Raw genomic sequence first — 23,416 nt, forward strand, 5'->3', positions numbered from 1 at the left:
GCGATAGTGTGACATAATACCACCCCCTGGAGGACAACAAGAGGAAATGATCTGAACGGCCACCAGCAGTTTTTCCTACACATCAATACAATAGAAAAGCAAAGATTTATCACGCAGATTGTCCCATATCTGTGAGCAGCATAAGCAATAATATCTACAACATGAAGAGGCGAGAGACGGCAGCCATGGTAACAAAGTCTTATTTGACCACGTTCAATTCAGCACCCTTCCACATTTATTATTGGTATTAAAGATGAATACAATAAATTCACTGGTTTTTTAAATTTATTTTTTATTGTAGCGTAATATTACACTGAAAAATGCAAACTTTAATTTATTAATGATTCCCATTTCTTTTGGCAACTTGTTAGAAGGAAGGCATGTATTTTGTGCCAACACACAGTGAACAGAATGAGGGGAGAAGGAAAATCTGAGCAAATGGGGGATTTTTTTTCAGGTGGAGTTATCATAACTATCAAATATCAAAATCGTATCTATATATCGACTTACTTTTGGGGAGCCAAGTCGGGAAAACTATCTAACTTCTATTCATAAGTATGGTGGAATATCTATGACGCCAATTATCTTCTGCAGGTTGCAGAAAACCTGCTACAATTCATCACATGTTTATTGTTTTTGTAAATACCAGAAGATTTAAGGAAATTTACTGGACTCCTACCAGAAGACTGAAAGTGTGTCGCCTCAAGATGTTTAAACACGTGAGCAAATTAAGCCAAATAGCTGATCAGGCAAATAATCCTGGTCATTTCAGGACCTTATCAGAGATGATAAGAGAGGATCCAGGACTTTCAGTGTGACATGATGCTGCCGCCATCAATGCCTAACGCTTTTACACATCTTTACCCGGGCTGCACATGTGTGCACAGGACTATGTGGATATTTCTTTTGGTTTCGCAGGATTTAACATAAAGCTTGGGGATCACATTTGTGCATTATTAAAAAAAAATCTCCCTCATTTGAAGATATATATATATATATATAAAAAAGAGAGTTAAAGCTTAAAATGTGTCAAACCTGAGAGCAAGAAGAAAAAGCATCAGGTTCCAATTCTGAGAACTCTGCTTTAAACAAGTCAGGCGTGTTCACATGGAGTCTGAAAATGGTTTAGACGTTAACGGATTAGCTTAGCATCACGGAACAAGAGCTGCTCCTACAGGGGGAAAATTAGTCTTTTCAAGTTTACATTTATGATCGAAGAACAGAATAAAAAAAAAAAAAGATTGCTTTTGCATGCAAATGAACTTCACTGCATATTTTTAGACTGGTTCTTAAACAACATATTTATTTATATGTCAGACTGAATCCTTAAGTTTCAAATCAAGCCTCTTGCTAGTTTCAAAAGCCTTTTTTATTATATTTAGAGGTCTGTTTTTGACTGATCAATTAGTCAATCAATAATTAGCTTGAGCATTTAAAAAAAAACTACACTTTCTAAAATAAAATAAATTTCAATGTTTATTCATAGCCTTTAAAAATGCTGTTTCATGTCTTGGTTCATTCCGGACTTGGAAGAGATGCTGTTTTAAAGGCCAAATGTACTTTCAGAAATCTTTAACCCAAAACCTGGGGAAGTTTTTTTCCCCAGGTTTTTAAACTGGGGAAAACTCTTCCCCCGTTTGAAAACCTGGTCTCAGCTAGTCTTTAACTATTTTCCAAAAGCTGCAAAACAAACAAACAAACAAAAAAAAACCATAATCAAACTGTATTTTGTTTCAGCACAGAAAAATCTAAAAAAAAAAAAAAAAGAAGGAGAAAGTCTGTATGCGTCTATCGCCTCGTGGGATCAAGCGAGTGACTTGAAGGGAGGATTTCTTTCCCACCCTGAAGAGCCCAGCTCTGCGAGACGAGACGTCCCCAACGGGGCTGGAGGGGGACGCTCTAGAAAACATCTCGACCCCGTCGGGTTTTGTTGGCAGCCGTTGAGCGGGAGGCGGTGGCAGCTGGCTATCTCTGCCAGCCGTCGCTCATCTCCAGCTGCCTGACAGGCTGCCCTCGCTCCTCTCCGTCCTGCGGGTAGCCGGCTTTGGGAAACTCCTTCGTCCTGTTGGCGGGGTGGGCTTCCGGAGGGCTGTGGCGCGCCACGTCGGCGTTGCCCGTGGGCGAATGCTGCCTGAGGTGGTGCAGACGAGGGGAGGACGGAGAGCACATGTGGTCAGGCGAGCTTCGCTCCGATTTGATGCTGAGGTTCAAGGAGGCAAGATGAGAGGAGTTGGAGGAGCAAGACTGAGATGGGAAGGAGCACCCCCCGCTGGACATCCTGGGAACAACAAGTTAAAGTATTAGTTAACGGCACATTCACGCCAAAGGGCCATCACCCTGCTGAATCACTGATACTAGTTAAATGTCCAGTACAGTGCTGAACTATTCCTTCCCCTTGTCCTTTGCTTGTTTGTTTGTTTGTTTTTTGCAATTTATCCCGATAAAGCAGCAAGCCTCTTGGCTTTTATGTTTTACACACCAACTCAAAATATCTCATTACTGTAAAGTCAAAGAAAAAGGATTTTGAAAAAAAATAAAATGTTTAAAAAAATATCCTTCAAAGAAGAGTAGAGAGAATAAAATCATTTTTGGAATCAAGTTCATTTGCAGTTTGCCACAAGTCATAAAGGGACACTGCAAACCTATCAAAGGAGGTGCTCTGGTTAGATAAGACCAAAATGTAGCCTTTGGCCCATATGCTTAACGTTATGCGTGGTGGAAAACTAAGATCGAGCACACCGTCCTCCTAGTGACATAAGGTAGTGGCGGTATTATGCTTCGGTGACGCTTTTCTTCAGTGGAGATAGAGAAGTTGGTCGGAGTTGATGGGAAGACAGATGGGGCTAAAAAAAGGGCGATGCTGAGAGAAAACCTGCTTGAGACCACAGAGGACTTGAGACCTGGGTAGTGGTAAACCTTCCAGCAGCACAATGACTCTAAACTTACAGCCAGAGCTACAAAGAAATAGTTCAGATCAAATCATATTTCACATATTGCTTGAAAATATCTTGTTAATGTCAAAGTTGAGCCAATCTGACAGAGGTTGTGCTTTTCTACAAAGATGCAGAGCTAGTTGAGACGTTCTCCAAAACATTTGCTGATGTAATTATGGCAACAAAAAAAAAAAGATAGCTGATAAACTGCTGACCCTACTACAGTACTGACTGAAGATGAATGCAAGCCACAATTTTCTTCCTCTAAATAATTATGCACATTTTTTTTACTCTTTCTCATAAACTCACTAAAAACTACAAAGACATTTGTGTTTGCAATGGGAGACAATGGGAGACCGTTATATCGTGCTTTTGCACATAATTTCTGCATGTATAAGAAGAAGAAATCATCATTTCTTTTTTTTTCCTATTTTGTACTTTGGTCTTTCCCGTTTTCACAGTGTGACATGCATTTTTATCAATGAATGAATTATTTATTTCTTTGATTTCCACATTTGTGATTCAGATGCGAACACAGATTGAAAACCAAGGTTTTTAAGACTTTTAGACAACTTCCTCCCGAGGCGCCTGCAGTTTCTATTTCAAGGTTGAGATCAACAAACGCTTCGCATGTCATGGCTACCAGAAAGACAGAAACAAATACTATTTTATGTGTCATTTGCTTCGCTTCTACACTTCATCTGGAAGTTTTCTTTTCGTTTCTCACGATTTATCGTTTCATTAGAGCTAGTGTCAATTTTGGTTTTACTTTCAACATAGAGAAGTCTGACTAGCACTGCATTCTGTCATCTCTCAGTGACCTGATAGACAAAAACAATATTTTCCCTTTTCCGTCACAGAACTCTATCTTGAGGGTATCTGTAGATGTGTCTCTGTTTGATAAGTCAAAACCTGCAACATTATTCCTCTTGCTTAAAATAAAATATACGTCTACAGTTGGTTCTCTTGAGGAAATCCGTTACATCGCTGCGAGACAGGTTCATGCATTTTACTCCCCTAATTTTATGAAACACAGGTGGACACTACAACATGAACATCTGAACGAGAGACAATCTCCTGCAGACACAGGACCAGCTTTATGACTTACCCTGAGCTGATATGAGGAGTCTGAGACTCATGCTGCCAGGGATTCACTGGTCCTCGCTGTAAACTGACAGAGTGAAAGAAACCAGGCTGGCTGTACTCTAAAACAAAGAGACAGACAGGAACGTCAAGAAAATAATCTCCGAGAGATGGGAGACAACAACAACAAAACAACTACGCTGTATGAAAAGATATACCAGCTAATTCTTTTAGGAAACAACTCAAACCAGCTTCCTTTCTTAGGGTTGTTGTTTTTAATTTGTGCGCAAAGCTTGAAAAACTGAACAATAAACTACTCGCTGCTCGGTTGAGCAAACTAAACTGAGGTTCCCTTAAGTATTTCTCACTCTTTACACGAGGGGTGTAAAACTCCAGTCCTTGTGGGTCGGTGTACTGCAACTTTAAGATGCGTCTCTGCTTCAAAACTTGAGCAAGGCTCAGTTGTACGCTGAGGAGGTTATCTGGGAATTCAGCTCAGGTATTCATGACCAAGGACACATCTAAAAGTAGCTTGACAGCAGAACCTCGAGGCCTCACTTTACAATAGTGCATACTTCATGCACTGTCACTTCATGTCACCTGATGTCCTTGGATGTCTCCAAACATTGGTGTAGGAGTATGCTGGAACATTTGTCTTTCATAATTACGCCGTTACAATCGAACTCCATCAGTCTTTTGGAGTTAAAAATGACATTTATGGTTTCATTTGCAGATTTCATAGTAGTCGGTGCGGACAGCTGTTGACCATTCGGCGAACGCTAACTTGCCAATTGCTGTTTGAAAGCCGCCTTTTAGGAACGGGCGAGCTTGAGTCAGGAGACTGCGAGGAGGCTTCACTGTGCTGGTAAACCAGGAAAGTTAAAAATAATCACAAAAACATAAAAAAGCTTAAGAGAAAAATAGAAGAGGGAAGTTGAAACTACCGACAGATTCGAGATTCGTCTCTAAAATGGATGTAGTTCCCAATGCAATAGAGGTGTCACTTTCTTATTAGTGTCACCTGCCATTTTTAGTCTTAACTTGTGAAGAATGCAGCAGGTTGACTGCACCTCAAGCACAAGCATTTACATTTGTGGTCTTGCTGTGACGTCAAAATTTGTCCGCCCTACATACAAGTCGAGTATAACTTTTATCTTGGGCCTGGCTTTACTGAGGGCTTTTCAGCCTTTAGCATAGACCTTAGCCTTGCGTCCGTTGCATGTCCATTATGCTATAGCAACATATAATCAGTTAAGGAAACAAACTGATGCAAATTAGTGAAAAATTGAGAAGGTAAGAATAATAATGAATATTTTCTTCTTTTTTTTTTTTTTACAAAGCAAACAGAAAAAGAAATATGTATATGTTAAAAATATGATCTGGATTTGTACTTTGGCCCCTTTACTCTGATACCCCCAAATAACATCCGGAGCAACCTTCATGAGTCACATTTAGCAGATAGACTCCCCCTGTTTGTCAGGTAATTTCAGTATAAATCCAGCTGATTTATGAAGGCCTTAGAGGTTTGTGAACATTAGTGAACAAACAGCATCATAAAGACCAAGGAACACAGCAGAGATAAAGGGCCGGATAAAATCACACCAGGGTTAGGCTTTAAAACCTAAACTAACAAGCCAGGCAAGGAGAGCAACGTAACTCTGGAAGAGCTATAGATATCCACAGCTCAGGAGGAAGTTGACAGGAAGTATTCCAACAAAGTTTAGTCTGGAAGGCAGAATATAAACACAGGCTACAATTTTCAGATTTTGTTTTTGTAAAAAAAAAAAAAAAAAAAATTATTTTTCCTTCTGCTTCCCAATTATGCAATGATTTCTGTTCGTGACATCAAATCACTTAAAACAATACAACTTAAAAATAAAAATTTGAAAAGAAAAAATTTACATAGAGTACACAAATATCTTCAAAGCATTGTGTACACTGTATTATATATATATATTTTTACTGTAGAGAAAAATAATTGAAAACAGATTTACCAGAGGCTCCAGCAGGGGGGAGCCCGTAGCCCCCCAAATTGTGACTCAGGAGACCCGCTTTACCCATCGCCACCATCGAGCTGCTGCTGTGCAGGCCCTGGTACAGCAGACTCCTCTGATGATGAGGAGAAGTACAAATAGTGAAACACAAAATGTGCAGTGACGTCACTCCTTGTGACTTGTAACCACTATTGTAGTGAGAGATGAGGATGAGTGAGAAAGCAAACTGTGAAATTATGTTACAACTGGCAGGTAAAAGAGTTGTGCACATTGGCTTATAAGCTCAGCAAGTGGCAGATTGTTTCATTTTGATCGCAACGCAACAGATACCCACAGCAGAGTTGTGGTTTACTCTTGTGGCCCCCATGGCCTGATTAGCAGCGTCTGCCCGCAGGTTTTCGCTGCCCAGGCTCAGAGGAGGAGGGCTTTTCATGTCCAGAGCTCGGTTCAGGTTGCCATGGGAGAACACGGAGTAGCCGATGCCTAATCAGAGGGAGAGAACAGCGGGGCGTGAATGGAGTCCAAAGCTTACTTCACCTATTGACGACTCATTTATTAAGTGCCACATTCTTCACCTCCTTCTTCTGCAAACTAAAAGCTCAACACTAATACATTTCTTGATGCAAGTAAAAAAAACAAACAAAAAAAAAACCACAGGAGCTTTTTTGCAGCGTGACCGAATCTGTCTCGAGATGACAGAGGTAAACATGTTGTCATTTAAAACCAAAATCATTCTGAATCGCTACGTGTGATCGGCAGGTAAAGATGAAAATGGTAAAAGAGGCCGACATGACAGGCAGGTGTGATGCATTCTGTGCAAAAACCACAAAACTGGTTATAGCTGCTGTTACACTGGTGGAGGGCCAGTTTCACAAAAAAAAGGCTCACTGCATGTGTGGATTAGTGTACACAAACACACCCACACACACACACACACACACCCCCACACACACACAGACACTTCCTGTGAGTTCACAGCCAGCTGCACAGAGGGCTGACAGCATACACATGAAATTCAATGTGAACTCTCTGTGAGAATATAACAGAATGCTGGATGGATTTTTTTATGCTGTTCACTCTGCCTCAAATGGAAAGCTCTACAATAAATGTTTCAAATTTGACTTAGCATGAAATGTAATTTCGTAAATGATTTAAGATATTGTTCAGGCTTTGCTTTTGTAAAAAAAAAAAAAAATTCATTTGGTGTTTTATGAGAGCTGCTGTGCACACCTGGATGTGGGGACATGAACGCCGGGTGCGGTCCTGCTGGACTCGCAGAACCCGGACGAGAGCTCAGCGCTTTAAACCCAGGGGGCCGGTGGGAGGCTGCGCCGGACACCGAAGAGTTGGGGAAGCCGTTCTCACACCCGGCGGACACGAGGAACTGAGTCTCCGGTGACAAAAGAGAGGGAGGCTGGAAGACATGACGAACGGCACAGAGGATCAGAACAACAGCGCAACTTCTAAACTGTCACCACCTGAGCATCTGTGCTGCAGAAAAATCTGTGTCGACTCGAGCGAGTGAAAGCAGAAGTGTGTGTGTGGACTGACACAGAAGCGCTGGCGAGCCACAGACAGATCCATGCTGTCGCTGCCGGGATACTTGTCGGCCGCCGCCTGCGCGCTCTCCTCGCTGTCGAGCTCGGAGCCGTCCAGGCCGTGGCCTTTCCTGCGCAGCGTCTGATGCAGGAAAAAAAGGTTGCATGTTGAAACGTGCCAATCATGGAAAAATGGTTTAGAAACACATCCTCCTGCGTTGATTTGTTTCGGAGTTTGCAATCTACAACTTTATAATGCATCAATTTATCATAAAACATTGTAAAACATTCTGCTAATAAAACTCTAGCAGGGCTACAACGACCACATCAGTTAGAATAAATTCAGATTTTCTTCTCTCTGTTTCTCATCTCAATTATGTATCCAACATTCTCTCTTACCTTTTTGTATTTTTGGCACTGTTAGATGTGTTTATGCAAACTCAAATATATACTAATGGCATGCAAGTTTGTGGCCCTTCTACTATATGTGGAATATAAAAGCACCCAATTATTGCGCTCCAAACAGTCTCTTGTGATGTCAATTTAGCAACAACTGATGTATTTTGCCTCGACTTGATTTTTCTAATTTCATGGGGTTTCTTTTACAAAGCTCTCACAGTACCTCCAATATGTCGGTGTTGGTGCGACTCTCGTGCGGCTCGCTGTACTCTGTGTATTTCAGCAGAACTTTGTCCATGTCAGTGCTGGCGTACTGGAACAGGCGGTTGGTGCTGTTGAAGATGATGAGGGCGATTTCGCAGTCACAGAGCACGCTCAGCTCGTACGCCTTCTTCATCAGGCCAAACTTACGCTTAGTGAAGGTCACCTTCCACAGTGAAGGGGAAAAAAAACAAACAAAAGACAAATCAGCATGCTGTGAATAAATGCAATATGTTATGTCCTTTAGAGAGCTTAACACTGTCATTTTTAGTACCATTCATCAGTTCTTCTGCATGTTGTTAATGAGGATAAACAACAGAAGGGCACCAATGACAAAAGGTTTTCATTAATGGAGAGAGAGTTCACTCAGGTGGCCTTGTTCAAAAAATAAAGTCTTTTGTTGTTTTTCTTTGTAAAAGATGACTTATTTTGTTCTAAAATCTAATAAGTTGAATTTCATTAGCTTTCAAATTTTTGTTAAAATTTATAAGATTCAGACAAATGTAATTTTATATAGCATCGGGGTAAAATTAGCTCTTTAAACCGAAAAGGTTGCTGACCCCAAATCTTAACTGTAAAGAGCACATCCTCAAACAGGCCCTTTCTACCTGGACTTCACAGTATGTACAGTAATAAGGACTGTCTTTCATCACACATGTAAGATACTCAAAATATCTCAGATTCAAATAACTCAAAAAGAACAGTGTTCAACGGACAAGCTGCGAACATCAGTCCTCTTCTGTTGTGACCTCAAATTTCTTTCATCTTGGATTTCGCCGTGTATTTTTAAACTATAATCGTCCCTGAACTGCAGGTTTGCACAAACACCTCAGAGTCTAGTGTCTACGTACAAAAAAAACTGCTGTATATAAACTTTCTTGACTCTAAAATATTTATTTTCTTTATCCTGAAGCCAATTTCCTCTTTTCATTTTGGTGTTTTGGTGTCAATTCATTTTCTAAAACCTCTGCAGGTTACATAAATTTATAGGCAATAAGAAAAAGTTGAGTTGTTGACAACCAGGACTTAGACCTTATTAGACTTAGAGCACTCCATCATAGCAGAAGTTGCCTCCTCTTACCAGACAATTCAGCAAATTATCATATCGACCCACTTTGATGGCACTATTTCTGTCTTGTCAAGACTTAGATAATAGTTTCAAAACCTTATTACTCCTGAAAGTATTTCCTTTATATTTTGAAGATACAAATGTTTTGTATAGTATCTGGGTTATAAAAATATAGAAGTTTGCAAAGTGTTTCTTTGTTATTATTTTTTTTTAACTTGAGAGGTGTGCAGAGGTTAGCAACATAAACCCAAGACAAAACAAGAAAACCCCTCCTTGTCAAAATGCAACACAACGAGCTTTTCTGCCTATCTGCTAATCAAATGTCTAAAAGTCCTTTTCTGACTAAACGCAAAAGTTCATAAATGCGTAGAAGCAGAACATTTGAATCGCATCACACTGATTTACATGTCAGATAGGGCAGTGTTCGCTCTGGTTGTTTTGAACATGCAAAACACCACGGGATATTTTTTTCTTTATCTCTAAAATGGAAATCTAAAGGATATTGATAAAAATGTGTGCACTGAAAATAACAAACTCTTGACATCCAAACTGCAGTCTCTATGGTATTTTTTGCTTTAAGAGGTGAAAACACTTTTTTTTTTACGTTGGCTTTTAATTTGATCTTTTATGTTGGATTAGCCGCTTCTTTTAACCCGTTCCTACGCTTTGATTTTCCTGAACGTATTTTACTGAGTTTTGATCTTTGCGGCTTTTATTTACCTGATGAAGCACATTAGACATTCCATGTATTGTATTGCTTTGCTGAACATGAGAATTTCAATAATGAAAAAGAGAATATCGCCAGAATAATAAAAAAAAAAAGTCAGTTTGGTATCAAACATCTCTTAGCAACAGATATGAGACTGATATTAAAAATTCACAAAAAAGTCTGAGACAGTTATGCTTGTGGTAGGTGAAGGCTCACCTGTCTGTTTCTCTGGTCAAGAATACGAGAAATTTGGATTTTCTTTCTCCCCATGTCTTCTCCCACGACTCTGAAAACAAATGACAGTTGATTACAGGACTTTTAACGTTTTTCGCATTTTTGTCACAAACCTGCCAGCTTCCCTTTCAAGGTAAAAGAAAAAAGCATCCCCATACCATGATGCTGCCACCACCATGTTTCTTCATCAGGATGTTGGTCCCATCATTTATGTTTTTCTGGAAACTGCAAATGGCATCCCTGATGGCTTTCTTCCACCAACTGTTTTGTCTTGCCACTTTTAAATAAAAGCTGGATGTGTGGTCTGTCGCTAATAGATTTTTGTTCAATAATGTTCTCTAATAAATTTACATGACAGCTGGGTTTATATTTTAAAAATTAAAGTAAACACATCTGGACTTTTTATTGAGCAGGTGAGTCCAGAAGGCAACTGGCAACACAGGATTTTTTGGGGTGGTATCTTGTGTGACATTTAGGCAAAATCCTAATAAATAAAAAATATAAGAATAAAGGACATTTTTATGTTGTTCTATTCTTACGTGAATGCACATATTTAAGTTCAACACTTCTACATCCCGAATCCTGACGGAGTTAACTCAGCCTATTTCTGGTTACATAAAACTAAAATAAAAAATGCATACCTTAAGATTTTACAAAATTATTTACTTTTTCAAGCAAAATCCACCTTTCTTTAAAAAAAACACAAGAAAAGTCTCTCACATCCGTATATTTCTGATGAGAAAATATCCTCCGTTTGGTTTAAGTGACTCAGGTTCCTTCCTCTCAGTTCATGGGGGGTGGGGGGAGATGTTTATTTTTACCACCATAAGGCGATGTGGTCTGAAGTCAGAGCCACTTTTGCCAGACCATTTGTCCACGCAGACTCTTTCAGTCTGCGTGTGTTACTCTCCCCCCCTCCCCAGCCTAGCAGCGCGGTGCTCGAATACACCGCTTGGCCCCAAGAGACGGGGTTAAAAATACAGTCCACGACTCCTTTTTAGAGGTTCAGCAGGCAATAGCTTAAACCAAACAGTAGAAGGAAAACGGTATGTGCGTGCGCGTGTGTGTGGGTGTGTTTGTATGTGTGCTTTTGAAAGATGGCCCGACGACGTGAGCCACCCACTCCTCTCTCATGCACAGCTAGGTCGGAGAAAAAGCGGGACTCTGAGGGGCAGAGGGCATAGACATGGATGGATTGCGGCTGGCTTGAGAATGTTTTGAAACTCTGTTTTCTTTATTTACTTGGTGTCAAAAACCTCGCTCTCACTCCTCTTCTACTGACCATGGGATTATAGTAGTTAAAAATTTGCTACTTTTGCTGGACTCTTCCGTGCTTTGCAGCAAAACACTAACTTGCACCTCTTATTGGTGACTTCATGATGACCGTACAATGCATCTCCAAACCCCTGAGGAATTTTCCCTGGTTTTCCCCTTTAATTCTAGACGTGTAGCAGAGTTTTCTAAATTTAGTCGCTTGCCCCCGCTGATGCTGCTTGAGCGGATATGGCGCCCATGTTCCCATGACCCCTGAAGTGCCCGCTTGCCCCTCAACATAAGTTTGGCACAAAGACATCTGGGTCACTTCTGGTGGAATCTGCTTCTTTGACAATTACCTTATAAAGTTAAATGAAATCCAATGCACCGGACATGTGACACATCGTCACTAAACCTACGATGCCCTTTGGCGAAACAGAGGACGTAATGGACAAATAGGACCACAAAAACCAGTGTTGGTCTATCTGACTGACAACCTTGATACCACAAAGAATTCACACAAGGCCTCAGGCAAGCTCTTTAGCTTCTTTCACACCAGAAGTGAGACAATTTAACCTCATATCAAGACATTTTATGGGTGGAAAGACAGGGAAGTGGGACATATGTTTTAAGCAGCGCAAAAAGATCTTTATCTCACGTCTTTACAGAAGGTTCCCCTCGTCTTCCAAATAACCAAATTACAGCTATCAAGCGCCACAGACTGCTCTGCGAAAAACACATCACTAAATGAGTAAATATAGCCCCGCATCCAGCCAGGCAGCGCAGAGCTGGCTGCAATGCTCTTTGTGGTTTCACAGGTTTGTCAAGAGCCTAAAGGCCAAGACGGGCAGGAAAAGCCTGGCTGTGCCTCACGGCTCATAATGCAAGATTTCCCATATTAAAACGGCTATTTGAGGTCCGCGTGTGTGCAGATCTGTAAGGTAAACCAGAATCTACCTGCTCCTCGTGACCTTTCATCTCGCAGGTCGACTCCTGAGCAAGCCATCTCTGAGAAAAGGTGGAGATGAAAAGGAAAAAGAAACGTGTCTCGTTTGCATGTACTTGAAAACCTCGTGAATACGAGACAGAAGTACGATCATAGAGTGTTGATTGCACATAAAGAAAGCTGCTCATGGGTCTGTGATGGAAAACGACTGTTAGATCCGAAAGACAGCAGAAAACACACCGGCTCTGCAACACACCGGGATCCTCTTGCGGATCACCAGGAACTGCACCAGAATGCAGAGAAAAGTAAAAAGAAGAGAAAAAAAATCAAACAGGCCCATTTCAATCAGTTCGATTCCAATTAACTCACACTGACTGTTTTACACTGTATGCACCATGTGATCATGCTGAAGTAAACTTCACGCATGAATGAGAAAGGGAAAAAAGTAGGGCATTTGCACAGAATTGAGGGTTCTGCTTTGATGGTTTTCTTTCCATGAGTCATTCAGAGCATGGTGGTGAGTAAATGTTTCAGAAAGTTGGTAAACACGTGCAGGCACATCAACTGAGGCAGATTATAGCTGATTATCTGACATCAAAAGAGAGTTCAGGGAGTCATCAGGAATGAACGTGTGTTAAGTGTGGCTATAGGAGCCTACACGTGGTTAACAAGAGACCCTGAGTCACTGTGTTATTCAGTTTGCTGTAAAACAACATTATTAATGTTCTTGACAGAAACTTGAGAAAATTCAGACAAGTGCTTACAAAATCTAACCGCAGCAGGAGCAATGTGCATAACATCATAATCAATATGAAATTATAATTACAGCTGAATAAAGTTTGATCATTCCAGAGAAAATATTTTTGAGTTCTGTAAATGTAGCTAGAGACACAAAAATCCACTTCCTTTAAAATTTCTGACAGAGCAGCGTACTTTTAGGGAAGGTCCAAAACCAACAATATTTAATCCTCAAAGGGTTAGATCTCTAACAGCGTATTTGGGGAAAATGTTAGTTTCGTCCAATTGGGTTTATTTGTATTAACATAACATACAACAAAAGCCTCAAGGTACTTGGCAGGAAAAAAAACAACTTATTTTCAAAATCACAGGTTCAAATCCAGTCCAAACCAGGTCAATTCAGTCTAAGAAGGTCTGAATGTCACATCCAGCACCAATAAAATATCCTGATCATAGCATTATTGATCCTAATCATGGCTGATCATTTAACACCACTTGGTAAAAAGCAGGGTACCTAAGAGCAGCGGACCACCTTGAGCCATTGACTTTACAGAAATCCTTCCTCCGAAGCGAGCATGTAGCGAACATGAATGTCAGCAACACTAACATAGACGTAGCGTTATGTTTACCACTCAGTAACGCTTGGTAACAGAAATCCTTCCACACGGCTGTAATAAAGTCCAGGAAACTGTTTCTGTATATTTAGGTCAGTTGCAGTCTTTTTAAAATAGTGCCACAATGTCAGTTGTTCAGTGTTTGTCGCTCATTTTTTGACAATTTATTGTATCTTGAGATTTTTTAAAACTTTTTTAAATTAAGGTGACCACTGCGGAAGATTCCCCGCACCAAGCAGGTATGGAGAGATCGAGTACAGTTAAGGAATTATAATATAGTGGCTCAGCAAAATGCCGAGAGCAGCTTTGTCAGATTTGAACATCATCTTGGTATCTTTTTTTACAACCAGCCTTTTAAAAATACATTATTTGTACCTCATTTTGAACCGTATTTAATTACTGCAGTAGTGTTAAACTATACTTCTGTATTTTTTTATTTTGCAGATGTAACAAAAGAAATGCAAACAAATCACAGACAGTTTAAAGGAATCCATTAAGGTCGCATAAACAGAAGACTACTTTATAACACTGTATCAAATAATATTTTGATAAATTATGTGGCATGTATAGACGTTGCGCAGACAGCTTCGGTTCCTCCTTTCAATTTAAGAAAGTTTTTTTTTGCCTAAGTGGCACTCAAGACAAAAGAGGGATTCCAATAATAAATGATCTAAAGAGACAGACTGGGAAGGAGTGACAAAAAAATCAGCACCAGGTGAGTCCAAGCAGAGACACAGTCAACCTACTGATAACTGAAGTTTAATTCCCGTGCAAAGAAGCGTAAGCACTCCAGATCCCAAAGTTGTACTGCATCAACTTTGGGTTAAAAAAAAAACCTTTTGAGTTATGTAGTTAGACTTCTTAAAAACATATGTATTTTTAAATGTACTTATGATAACTCATAGCTTCTTAATAATTCACATCTACATGTAGCACAAAAGCCTATGTTTGTGTGCGTGTGTGTTTGGGTGTGTGTGTGTGGGGGGGGGGGGGTGCGGGGGTGTGTGTCAGCTTGAGGGTCAGACAGTTCATAAACTCACGACAGGCCCGAGCGCTGTAATGGTGAGGAAATTTTTGTCTAATTTTAACTGGAGATAATTCAATTGCCTTGATATTTTTGATCGGAGAAGCAATGGTGCATACTCCGGGCCCAATCAGGACATTTGACCTTTCTGTAAATAGAGAATGAAAGATTTCAGGACTTTGTGCATTTGGTGGGCAGCCATTTAAAGAATTTTTCTTTTCTGCAAATAGGAACCAGCCGTCAGTGAAAGCTTACCACAAAATGGCACGACCTCAATTTCCTGCAAAAATCTATCTATCTATCTATCTATCTATCTATCTATCTATCTATCTATCTATCTATCTATCTATCTATCTATCTATCTATCTATCTATCTATCTATCTATCTAATTTGGAAGAGGAGGTATCATGGCATGGGCCAATTTTCACAAAGGAGAGATGTAAATTGAAACAATGACCTCTATAACCTTAGAAATAAAAATAATGCCGCGGTACGAAACTGGGGAAAATGTTTGTGCATTATTAAACCCAATGTATTGTTTACGTCAGTCAAAATAGAGCGTATAAGAATAGCCCGCCTGTCCCCGAGTTGCCAAGCACCTCTGTCTAATATAGCTTCATCTACAGACAGATCTTAATAACACAGCAACAGGTACTCAACACACAGCTGTGTCATGAAATCTGCCGCGCAGGAAACCCAAGGAAACGCTGCTCATTTCCCTTAAAACACCCCCAAAAAATTACACAATGACAATATCTAAACGTACGCCGTTAACAAGCTTACCTTTCTCTTTTTTTTTTTTTGTCGATGTCCTCTCTTTTTGTTCCTACTTGATTTGTTTAGCAAGTGTTACGCCACACTTGACCAGTTTGAGAGACACGAAAAAAGAAACGTGAAGTCGGCTATAAGAACCGCAGGTATCTACTAACACGAGCAGGAGGAGTCCCGACGTGTGCACTCTGTTGCTGGGCTGATGAACAAATATCCACCTGATGCGGACGCAGCGGGAGGTTCAGGAGCGCCGCGCGCCGCTTTCCAACAGCTGGCCGCTGCTGCTGCGCCGCCCGCCTCCCCGCCACCGTACACCGCCTCCCCGCCCCTGCCATTGGACGCAGTCCCCCTCCGCCTCCCATCCAGATTCAAACGCACCCCTCTCCAAAACATACCCGCAGGTTTTGAACAAAAAGTAAAAAGAAGAAGAAGAAAAAAAGTATTGTATCGTACTTTTTAAAGACAAAGCAGACGAACTAGTCCAGACCGGGACAATTTCTGAACGTTTTTATTTTATGTTATTTTTCTTTTGTGACTTAAAGGTCTTCACAAGGAAAGTTGGCAGGGTTTGCGGTGCAAATAGAAAATGCCACTTAAATTCAACTTTTAATCATTACGTGATTATATATTTAACATTAAATTTAGCAAAGGGCTAAATTAAATAGAAGGTCCGCCTTGGAAAAGTCACATATTGTATGACCGTTTTTCATCTGAAATCCCACATAAACTGTTAAAATAGTTACAAAAGCACACACTGGTGTTAATTTAGGCCAGGACTAGTAGATTTAAAGCAGGCGTGTGCCGTCTTCAATGTAACAAAATCTGTTTTAAAAAATTTCAAAACCACACAGATTTTCCATAAAAGCATTTCTACAATTTGAGGTCAAAGTGCTGGAGAGTTGTGACATAGGTTAACTTAACTGCCCTCCCCCAACATGTTGCTGCCCACTCTCACCCATAAAACACACTTCCACAGTTTGTTGCTTTTTATTCATGGATATTTATGGCATGGGAATAAAAGGAGAGGCACCCATCCACATTAATTCATTAATGTCACATTATTTTAACATGTTTTCTTTAGTATGAAACGAATTATATACTGCAATGCATTTTTGCTTTAAATATCTGTGTTAATTACAGCAACATCTTTACGAATGGTTATGAATCTTGTAGTGGCTTCAGCCTAAAAGATTCATAACACTCAGAACTGATATGGAAAAGAGATAAATAAACGCTGTGCATCTTCTCGGGTCAGTACAGAGTAGCTCTGGATCTTGAAGCCCACTTGCTCAGAAGCTCTCAGAAAACAGCATCGTGAAATAACGCCTCATTTTCCATCATGGTCAGGTCAGTAACACAACCCCAAACCATGACAACTCCTCCACTGTGTTTAACGGTCAGAAAGGTGTTATTATGAAGCTCTGTACTTATTGAATTGACATTATCTTCAGTCCGCCAGAAATGCTTAAGGCAGCTGAGTTTCAAAGCAAAACTGCAAAGCAGAAGAATTTGATTCCTGGAAAAGCTTTAAAATCTGCATCATCTGCTTCTGACCTATGTCATTAATAGTGAACTTAAATCTGTTAAGTATGCCAGAAATGGTATTGACTGGTTTTGATTAAAATGTTTAAAAAGAACGTTTCCTCTGTACGTTTAAGACCATGTACAAAAATGTTGATTTACGCTGCCCAAGCCTTGCAGCATATACTGCTATATAAAGCCTTGACTTCTTGTGAAAAGTCGTCACCATTTGCAAACTTGTGAGCAGTTCAGAGTCATTTCCCCTTTTAGAGATTGCAACCTGGATATCAAGTGAGTTTAAAATACCAAACACTGCATAATCATGAAGCAGATATTAGAGAGAAGGTCACGTATTTATGTGTTTTTGAAGCCTGACATATCGTAAGACATCTTTCAAAGTGCTACAGAATGAAAGGGCAAATAAAACTATTTCAAAGCAAAACCTTGGTCCTAAAGATGCAAAAAAAAATTTGCAAAAACTATACAACCAGCATTACCTCTCTATAAAAATAATGGAAATATCTATTTGAAGATAACAACTGAAAGCGCAGAATAAAGTTTCCATATTTCTGGAATCAAATAGCATGCTAATGTTGTCTGACTTAATTTTAACATAGCATTTCAATTTATTTTGAAGAGTAATTTTTTATTTAGAAAAAAATCCCAAACAAAATAAACGTTTATGTCACTGAGCACCTATTAATTGGGAATTGTTAGGTGAAATGTATATATTATCATATATTTGTTGTTTCCTTTATAACAATAGTGTTTCATATTTGATGTTCCATGATTGTTTTCTTTTCTCTAAACATAAAGACTGTTTCTGTATGTTTTGATCTACTTTATCTCCGTCTTCACAAGAGGGCCTCCCTGAAGAGAAGCAGTGATAACCGTGCTCACGGGGTTCATTGCTCAGCAGGACTTCTTCTTCCTTTGAGCTGTTAGATAGCTGACGAATCGTCGCCTTGAAGATATACGACCTGTTCTGTTTTTACTCTGTGTTTTAATGCAAGATAACGTGTTTAGTTAGTGATTGTCATTTAGCACTGCAACTAAAATGCTTTGTCCCCACCCCTTTAGAGTTGCAGTGCTCTCTGTGATAGGGACTCTGAAAGTAATAAAAAGAGAGGAGCGGACAAATGTGTTTCAGGGCGGTTGGAGATTTGTAACTGTAAACACATCTCTGTCCGTTCTCCTCGCGAGTACAAAAGAATCTAACTCTCTTGTCTTTTCTGTGTTGTTCAACTTGTCTTTAATAGGTGTCAAACCTGACAGGAATTTACCACAGAATTTTAACCAAGTTTTATAATGAGTCACACTGTGTAGATTTTGTCCAAACAAGAATGAAATCAAAGTTGAAAATCATTAAATCGGTAAATAAAGATCTTGTTGAAAAAATTTAACATGGAAAAAAAAGAAAAAGAAAACATTTAAAGGAGTGCCTTGTTAACCTTCCTTAAAAATAATCATTTATGTTTACATTAACTGAAAAATAAATCAGTCTACAATAGATCAGTGTGTGGTTTTAAAGTTTGTCAGAATCTTTACAAGGCCTATTATTTAAAAAAAAAATAAATTAATATGCATTTTTTCTGTGTTTTACAAAAAATAAAAAAGGGGTTATCAATCTTAAATGGGAAAGGTTGCACGACATACCACAAATCTATAAAATTAATGCAGCATTAAAAGTGTTAGAAAATGAAGAAGTAGTAATTTGGTTCAGTAAATTACTATTGTCTTTTATCCCAAGTCATACAGATGGCAAACTTGTAATAAATTCATATGCATAATTTCCTGAAAAGTTGAGAAGTTAGCAGAAATTGTAGCCTTTTATTTTAATGTATATCCATTGCGTTTTCAAATGCAGAAGGCAGAAGGCAGAGGTGAGAAAGGTCCTGTCCATAATTTAGTGAAACGTGAGGGTGTCACAGTTCATCACAAAGGGGAGAGATCAGCAAAGGCTCCATCTTTTCAAGAAAGAATAGGCCAGTGCAAAATAGCAATCAGCTTAAGTATCTTAAAACATTTAGTGAAGATATTACGAAAAGATTTAGGAGGCTTGAGAGGGAAGACACTAAAAATTCAAAGTGTTCAACCATTTAAGTCGTCTGTTGAAGAAAAATCGTTCACATCACCCTGACTGGTGTATAAATTAGAAGAACATTTGAAAATCAGAATCTAGTGCAACCTCAAACTCTATCCTACATGTTGGCTTTGTGTTTTAAAGCCTCGTAACTTTGTTGGTACAAGCTCACCTCAGATGAACAGAAAGACAGCCTACCCTTGTTCTGTGGTCAAATTAGCCCATGTTTTGGCTCCACTTTGAAACGTTTGGACTTCACCTGCTAAGAAAAAGCAGAACGGTTTGTGTGCTTTACTGATCTGTCTTCAGTCCACATTTGCATTTGGACTGATAAGGAAGAGAAGAGTCAGACGAGCTCAGGCCTTGGAGCGTCTGAATTAGTGTTTGTAGCAAGAATCGAATCAAATCCAATCAATTTATGTTCATGTCACTGAATAGCAAATAGTATGAAAAAACTGCATATTGTTCATCAGGGATTATTAAACAGATGTAGTGTGAAAAAGATACATGTACACACCCATACGCACCCCCCCACACACACATATATATATATATGGTAACACTTTATTTAACGGTTTGTGAATAAGACTGTCATGACACCATCATAAACATGACATAACGCCTGTCTTGAACATGAGTAAGTCTTCAGGAATATTTATAACTGTTGTCATAAAGTGTCATTGGGTAAACTTTTAATACAAAGTTGACATTACTCAAAATGTCTTTGTTATGACAACTTGACATTAACCAAGAAATTATGATCTGACATAAATTTGTTACAAAAGTATTACTGATTAAACTTTAAAAAGTATGTAGTTTTATGTTATTAAAGCTAAAGTTTAATCAGTAATACTTTTGTAACAAATTTATGTCAGATCATAATTTCTTGGTTAATGTCAAGTTGTCATAACAAAGACATTTTGAATAATGTCAACTTTGTATTAAAAGTGTCATGATTTACCGAATTTCACTTTATGACAACAGTCATAAATATTCCTGAAGACTTACTCTTGTTCATGACAATTGTTATGTCATGGTTATGACGGTGTCATGACAGTCTTATTCACAACCCGTCAAATAAAGTGTTACCATATATATATATATATATATATATATATATATATATATATATACTGTATATATATGGCCCACCCTTCAAATATCACCACCAGCCGCCGCTACCTATCAGTCTTTCTCTCTATGGTATGAAACTGCAGCAGCATGTTGGCTCACTTCTGAATTTACAGCATCTTCAACACTTTCACAGCTTTCAGCATAGGCTCTGGCAGTTCTGCACTTGATGCACCATTTGCCTGACTCCGACTGTTGAGAGACATTTGAGTCTCTCAAAATGTTCAGAGCCCTGTTCCTGCTGCCACCCTGAAATAGATCCTGCACAGAGAGGGAGGCCCCAAAGATGAGTGACCCGTTCAGCTCCCCTCACTATCCTGCGCAGGCCACTCTTGTCTGTCATATGTTGCCACCGTACGTTAATCTAGAAACTCTGCAGTGACGCCTAAAATCGGTAAAAGTAAATAAAAGAAGCAATCATCTAACTTGCAGAAGATTCCCTGATGCAACTTCAGTGGGGTTGGGTCAGTGGGGGATCGTCAGGAGGAAGACAGGACACGAAAGAGTTATGTGGACGAGCTGAGGGTCAAAATTAAAACAACATGGCCTTTCTGAACGCTTCAGAAGAACCACCAGGCTGATTTTCTCCATGCTGTGCTGCATTGATGCAGTAATTCATGCGAAAAGAGGCCGGATAAGTAACAGCCCTGAGAGCATTTGTTGTTCAGTACAAAGATATATGTTTCAGTAGCCTCACTTTTTTGTACTGAAATCTTTTTTTTTTTTGGTTTTGTTGACAATTTGTCACATTTTCATTTTCTGAAAAACCTAATTTTGGGTTTTCTTTAGCTGTGATCACCAAATCACCAATAATAAATGCTTGGAATGTATCACTCTTTGTAATAATTCTAGTATAGAAGCTTCACTTTTTGAGAAAAAAAATACAATTATTTAACTGAAATATATTTTTATAACATTCTAATTTATTGCGATGCGCCTGTAACCTTCTGTGAACCATTTCTAAATAAAACTCAAATCTCTCATTATAAACAAGCATGTGGGCCATCAGAATCTGTTGCTAAAATGGATTAGATCACCTAAATATAGCTATAAAATATAAAAAGCAGGTGACCAATGGCAAGTATCAAAACAAAAACAAAAAAAAAAAGAAGGAAAAATAGGATGATCAAAATCAAAACGGGGAGCAGACATGTGGTCAGTTATTATATTTAGAGGTAATAAATGAATCTCTGCATGAGCCACATTATTGTCTATTTCTGGGAGGCACAACAATAAATGGTCCTCCTAAAAATAATAGGGCGACAAATTATTAGCAGAGATAATCTGCGTAAGTGTGGATAACAGCTCCATCTCACTGCCTCACACAGACAAACAGCATGCAGGCACAGACACACTCAAAAATGCAGGTTCAGACACACACAGTTTGAAATCCCAAGGGGTTTAGTCTCAAACTGTACATCTGATGCAATACTTAGCAACATCCGCTGCAGACCGCCACAGTCTATACCTTCAGGATTCGTCTGTAGGAGAATAATGCCAGGTCCCCCTCTATTCATACAAGAAGCAGATCACCTGCTGTGGAGAGGAAACTTTATGTTTCCAAATGGGATTTTGTACACATATATATATATATATATTTTTGTGACTTTCGGTGAAACCTCTAGCAGTGCGGTGGACCGTCAGGGTAATCGAATCACAACCATATTCATACCATACTTGGAATCAGCGATAAATCAAGTAAAGGAGAAGAGCCGTGCGGAGATAAAGGTGCCTTTGAGATCTTCTCATCTTTTTCTTTTTTTTTTTCATTTTCCTGAAACTTCTCACTTCTGCTTTCGACAAGATCAGCCACGTCCCTTTTAGAGCATGTGGTGAAGCTGTCGGATTCAGAAATAGCCTGCATGGTCAGTGTACATGTGTGAGAGCAACTCTTCACATTGTGCGTCTTTATAGCTACAGCCTTATCTGCGTCTCAGCAGAATAAGGGTTACACCTTTACCTTCCCACCAACCCCCAACTTGTAACAGAACAGACAGGCCTTTGTAACAAAAGTCGCAGGCTTTAAGTGTGTCAAGGTGCTTGTGGTTTATCACTGTGTTTATGAAGAGCACGTAAAAAAAAAAAAAAAAAATCCCTTCAGTTGGATTAAAACGAATGGTAAAGAACTTGCTGTAAAAATTTGGCAAAAAAAAAAAAAACGTTTGTCTTATGAAAAAAAATTAAATCTCTGATAAGTCATGCTTTTTCTGCAGAAGTGAGAGAGGTTTTACAAAAAGGCTGAACAAAAATCAAAAATTAAAAATCATGTTTTACAATATAGGGAATATAAGCCAAAAGAGAGATCTCAGCTGCCTGCAAAGTCTTCAAGCTTCAGTGTAGCTTGCAGCTAACAAGGTCCCATTTTGAACACAAGAAATTCTAAGAATGCCCAAAGCATTCGCGTTATTTATCTCGTCTCTCCTCAGTTGAAATGCTTTATTCTACCTGCAGTAGATAATGTAGTGTCCTGTTGAAAAGACCAGCAGTAATCCTTTAATCACTTCACGAGGAGAGGGTGGCTGTTCATATTACAGCATAAGAAGTAGGCTAATCTTAAAGTAGACTGGAGCCTTTTGTCATATACACACATTTATGTGCCGATTATTTTTGCAAGATGTAGAAGTATGCATAGTAAGATGCATTGATGTTGTGTAATTTGAGTGAGTTAAATTCAGGAATCCACAGAAACTGACGTAGAAATGTTTTTGTTAAACTTTTTTTTTTTTTTTAGAGATTATTACTTACAATACTTTCTGTGCAAAACCTACTCTGTACATTACAAATCTGAAGTTACTCAAGCTGAGTTGAAAGTCTGATTTTGCGCTACAGTTGTGAGGTTATTACTTTTTCCTAAATATATTTATTACAGTTGTTTATGACCTGTAATAAGCAAATGCATCCACTTTTGGTTGAGGACATCTGACCAAAGGAAACATGAAACATTTCCCTCTTATTACACATTGTAAAAATATGTAAGATGCTTTCTTGTTTATCACAGAAGCATCATTTTCTTAATTGATCAATTGGTAAACACACAACCTTTAATGTGAGTATGTTTGAGCTGGGAAGAATTGTGGCACATAAAATATATATATATACACATTTTTTCTGAA

At 39.0% G+C, this 23,416-nt stretch overlaps 1 protein-coding gene across 1 annotated transcript; it reads right to left on the minus strand.

The window, feature by feature from the left end:
• Positions 1-21: 21 nt before the first annotated feature.
• Positions 22-15,859, minus strand: mef2b (myocyte enhancer factor 2b). The gene is made up of 9 exons (XM_032571126.1): positions 15,581-15,859; positions 10,203-10,272; positions 8,171-8,374; positions 7,562-7,690; positions 7,241-7,424; positions 6,345-6,493; positions 6,011-6,125; positions 4,042-4,138; positions 22-2,278 (listed from the first exon to the last, which is right to left on the minus strand). Exons 2-9 carry the CDS (start codon positions 10,254-10,256, stop codon positions 1,966-1,968), a joined length of 1,245 nt encoding a protein of 414 aa, XP_032427017.1. The 5' UTR covers positions 10,257-10,272; positions 15,581-15,859; the 3' UTR covers positions 22-1,965.
• Positions 15,860-23,416: the final 7,557 nt, after the last annotated feature.

This window comes from Xiphophorus hellerii, chromosome 9, assembly GCF_003331165.1.
Source record: "Xiphophorus hellerii strain 12219 chromosome 9, Xiphophorus_hellerii-4.1, whole genome shotgun sequence".
NCBI lineage: Eukaryota > Metazoa > Chordata > Actinopteri > Cyprinodontiformes > Poeciliidae > Xiphophorus > Xiphophorus hellerii.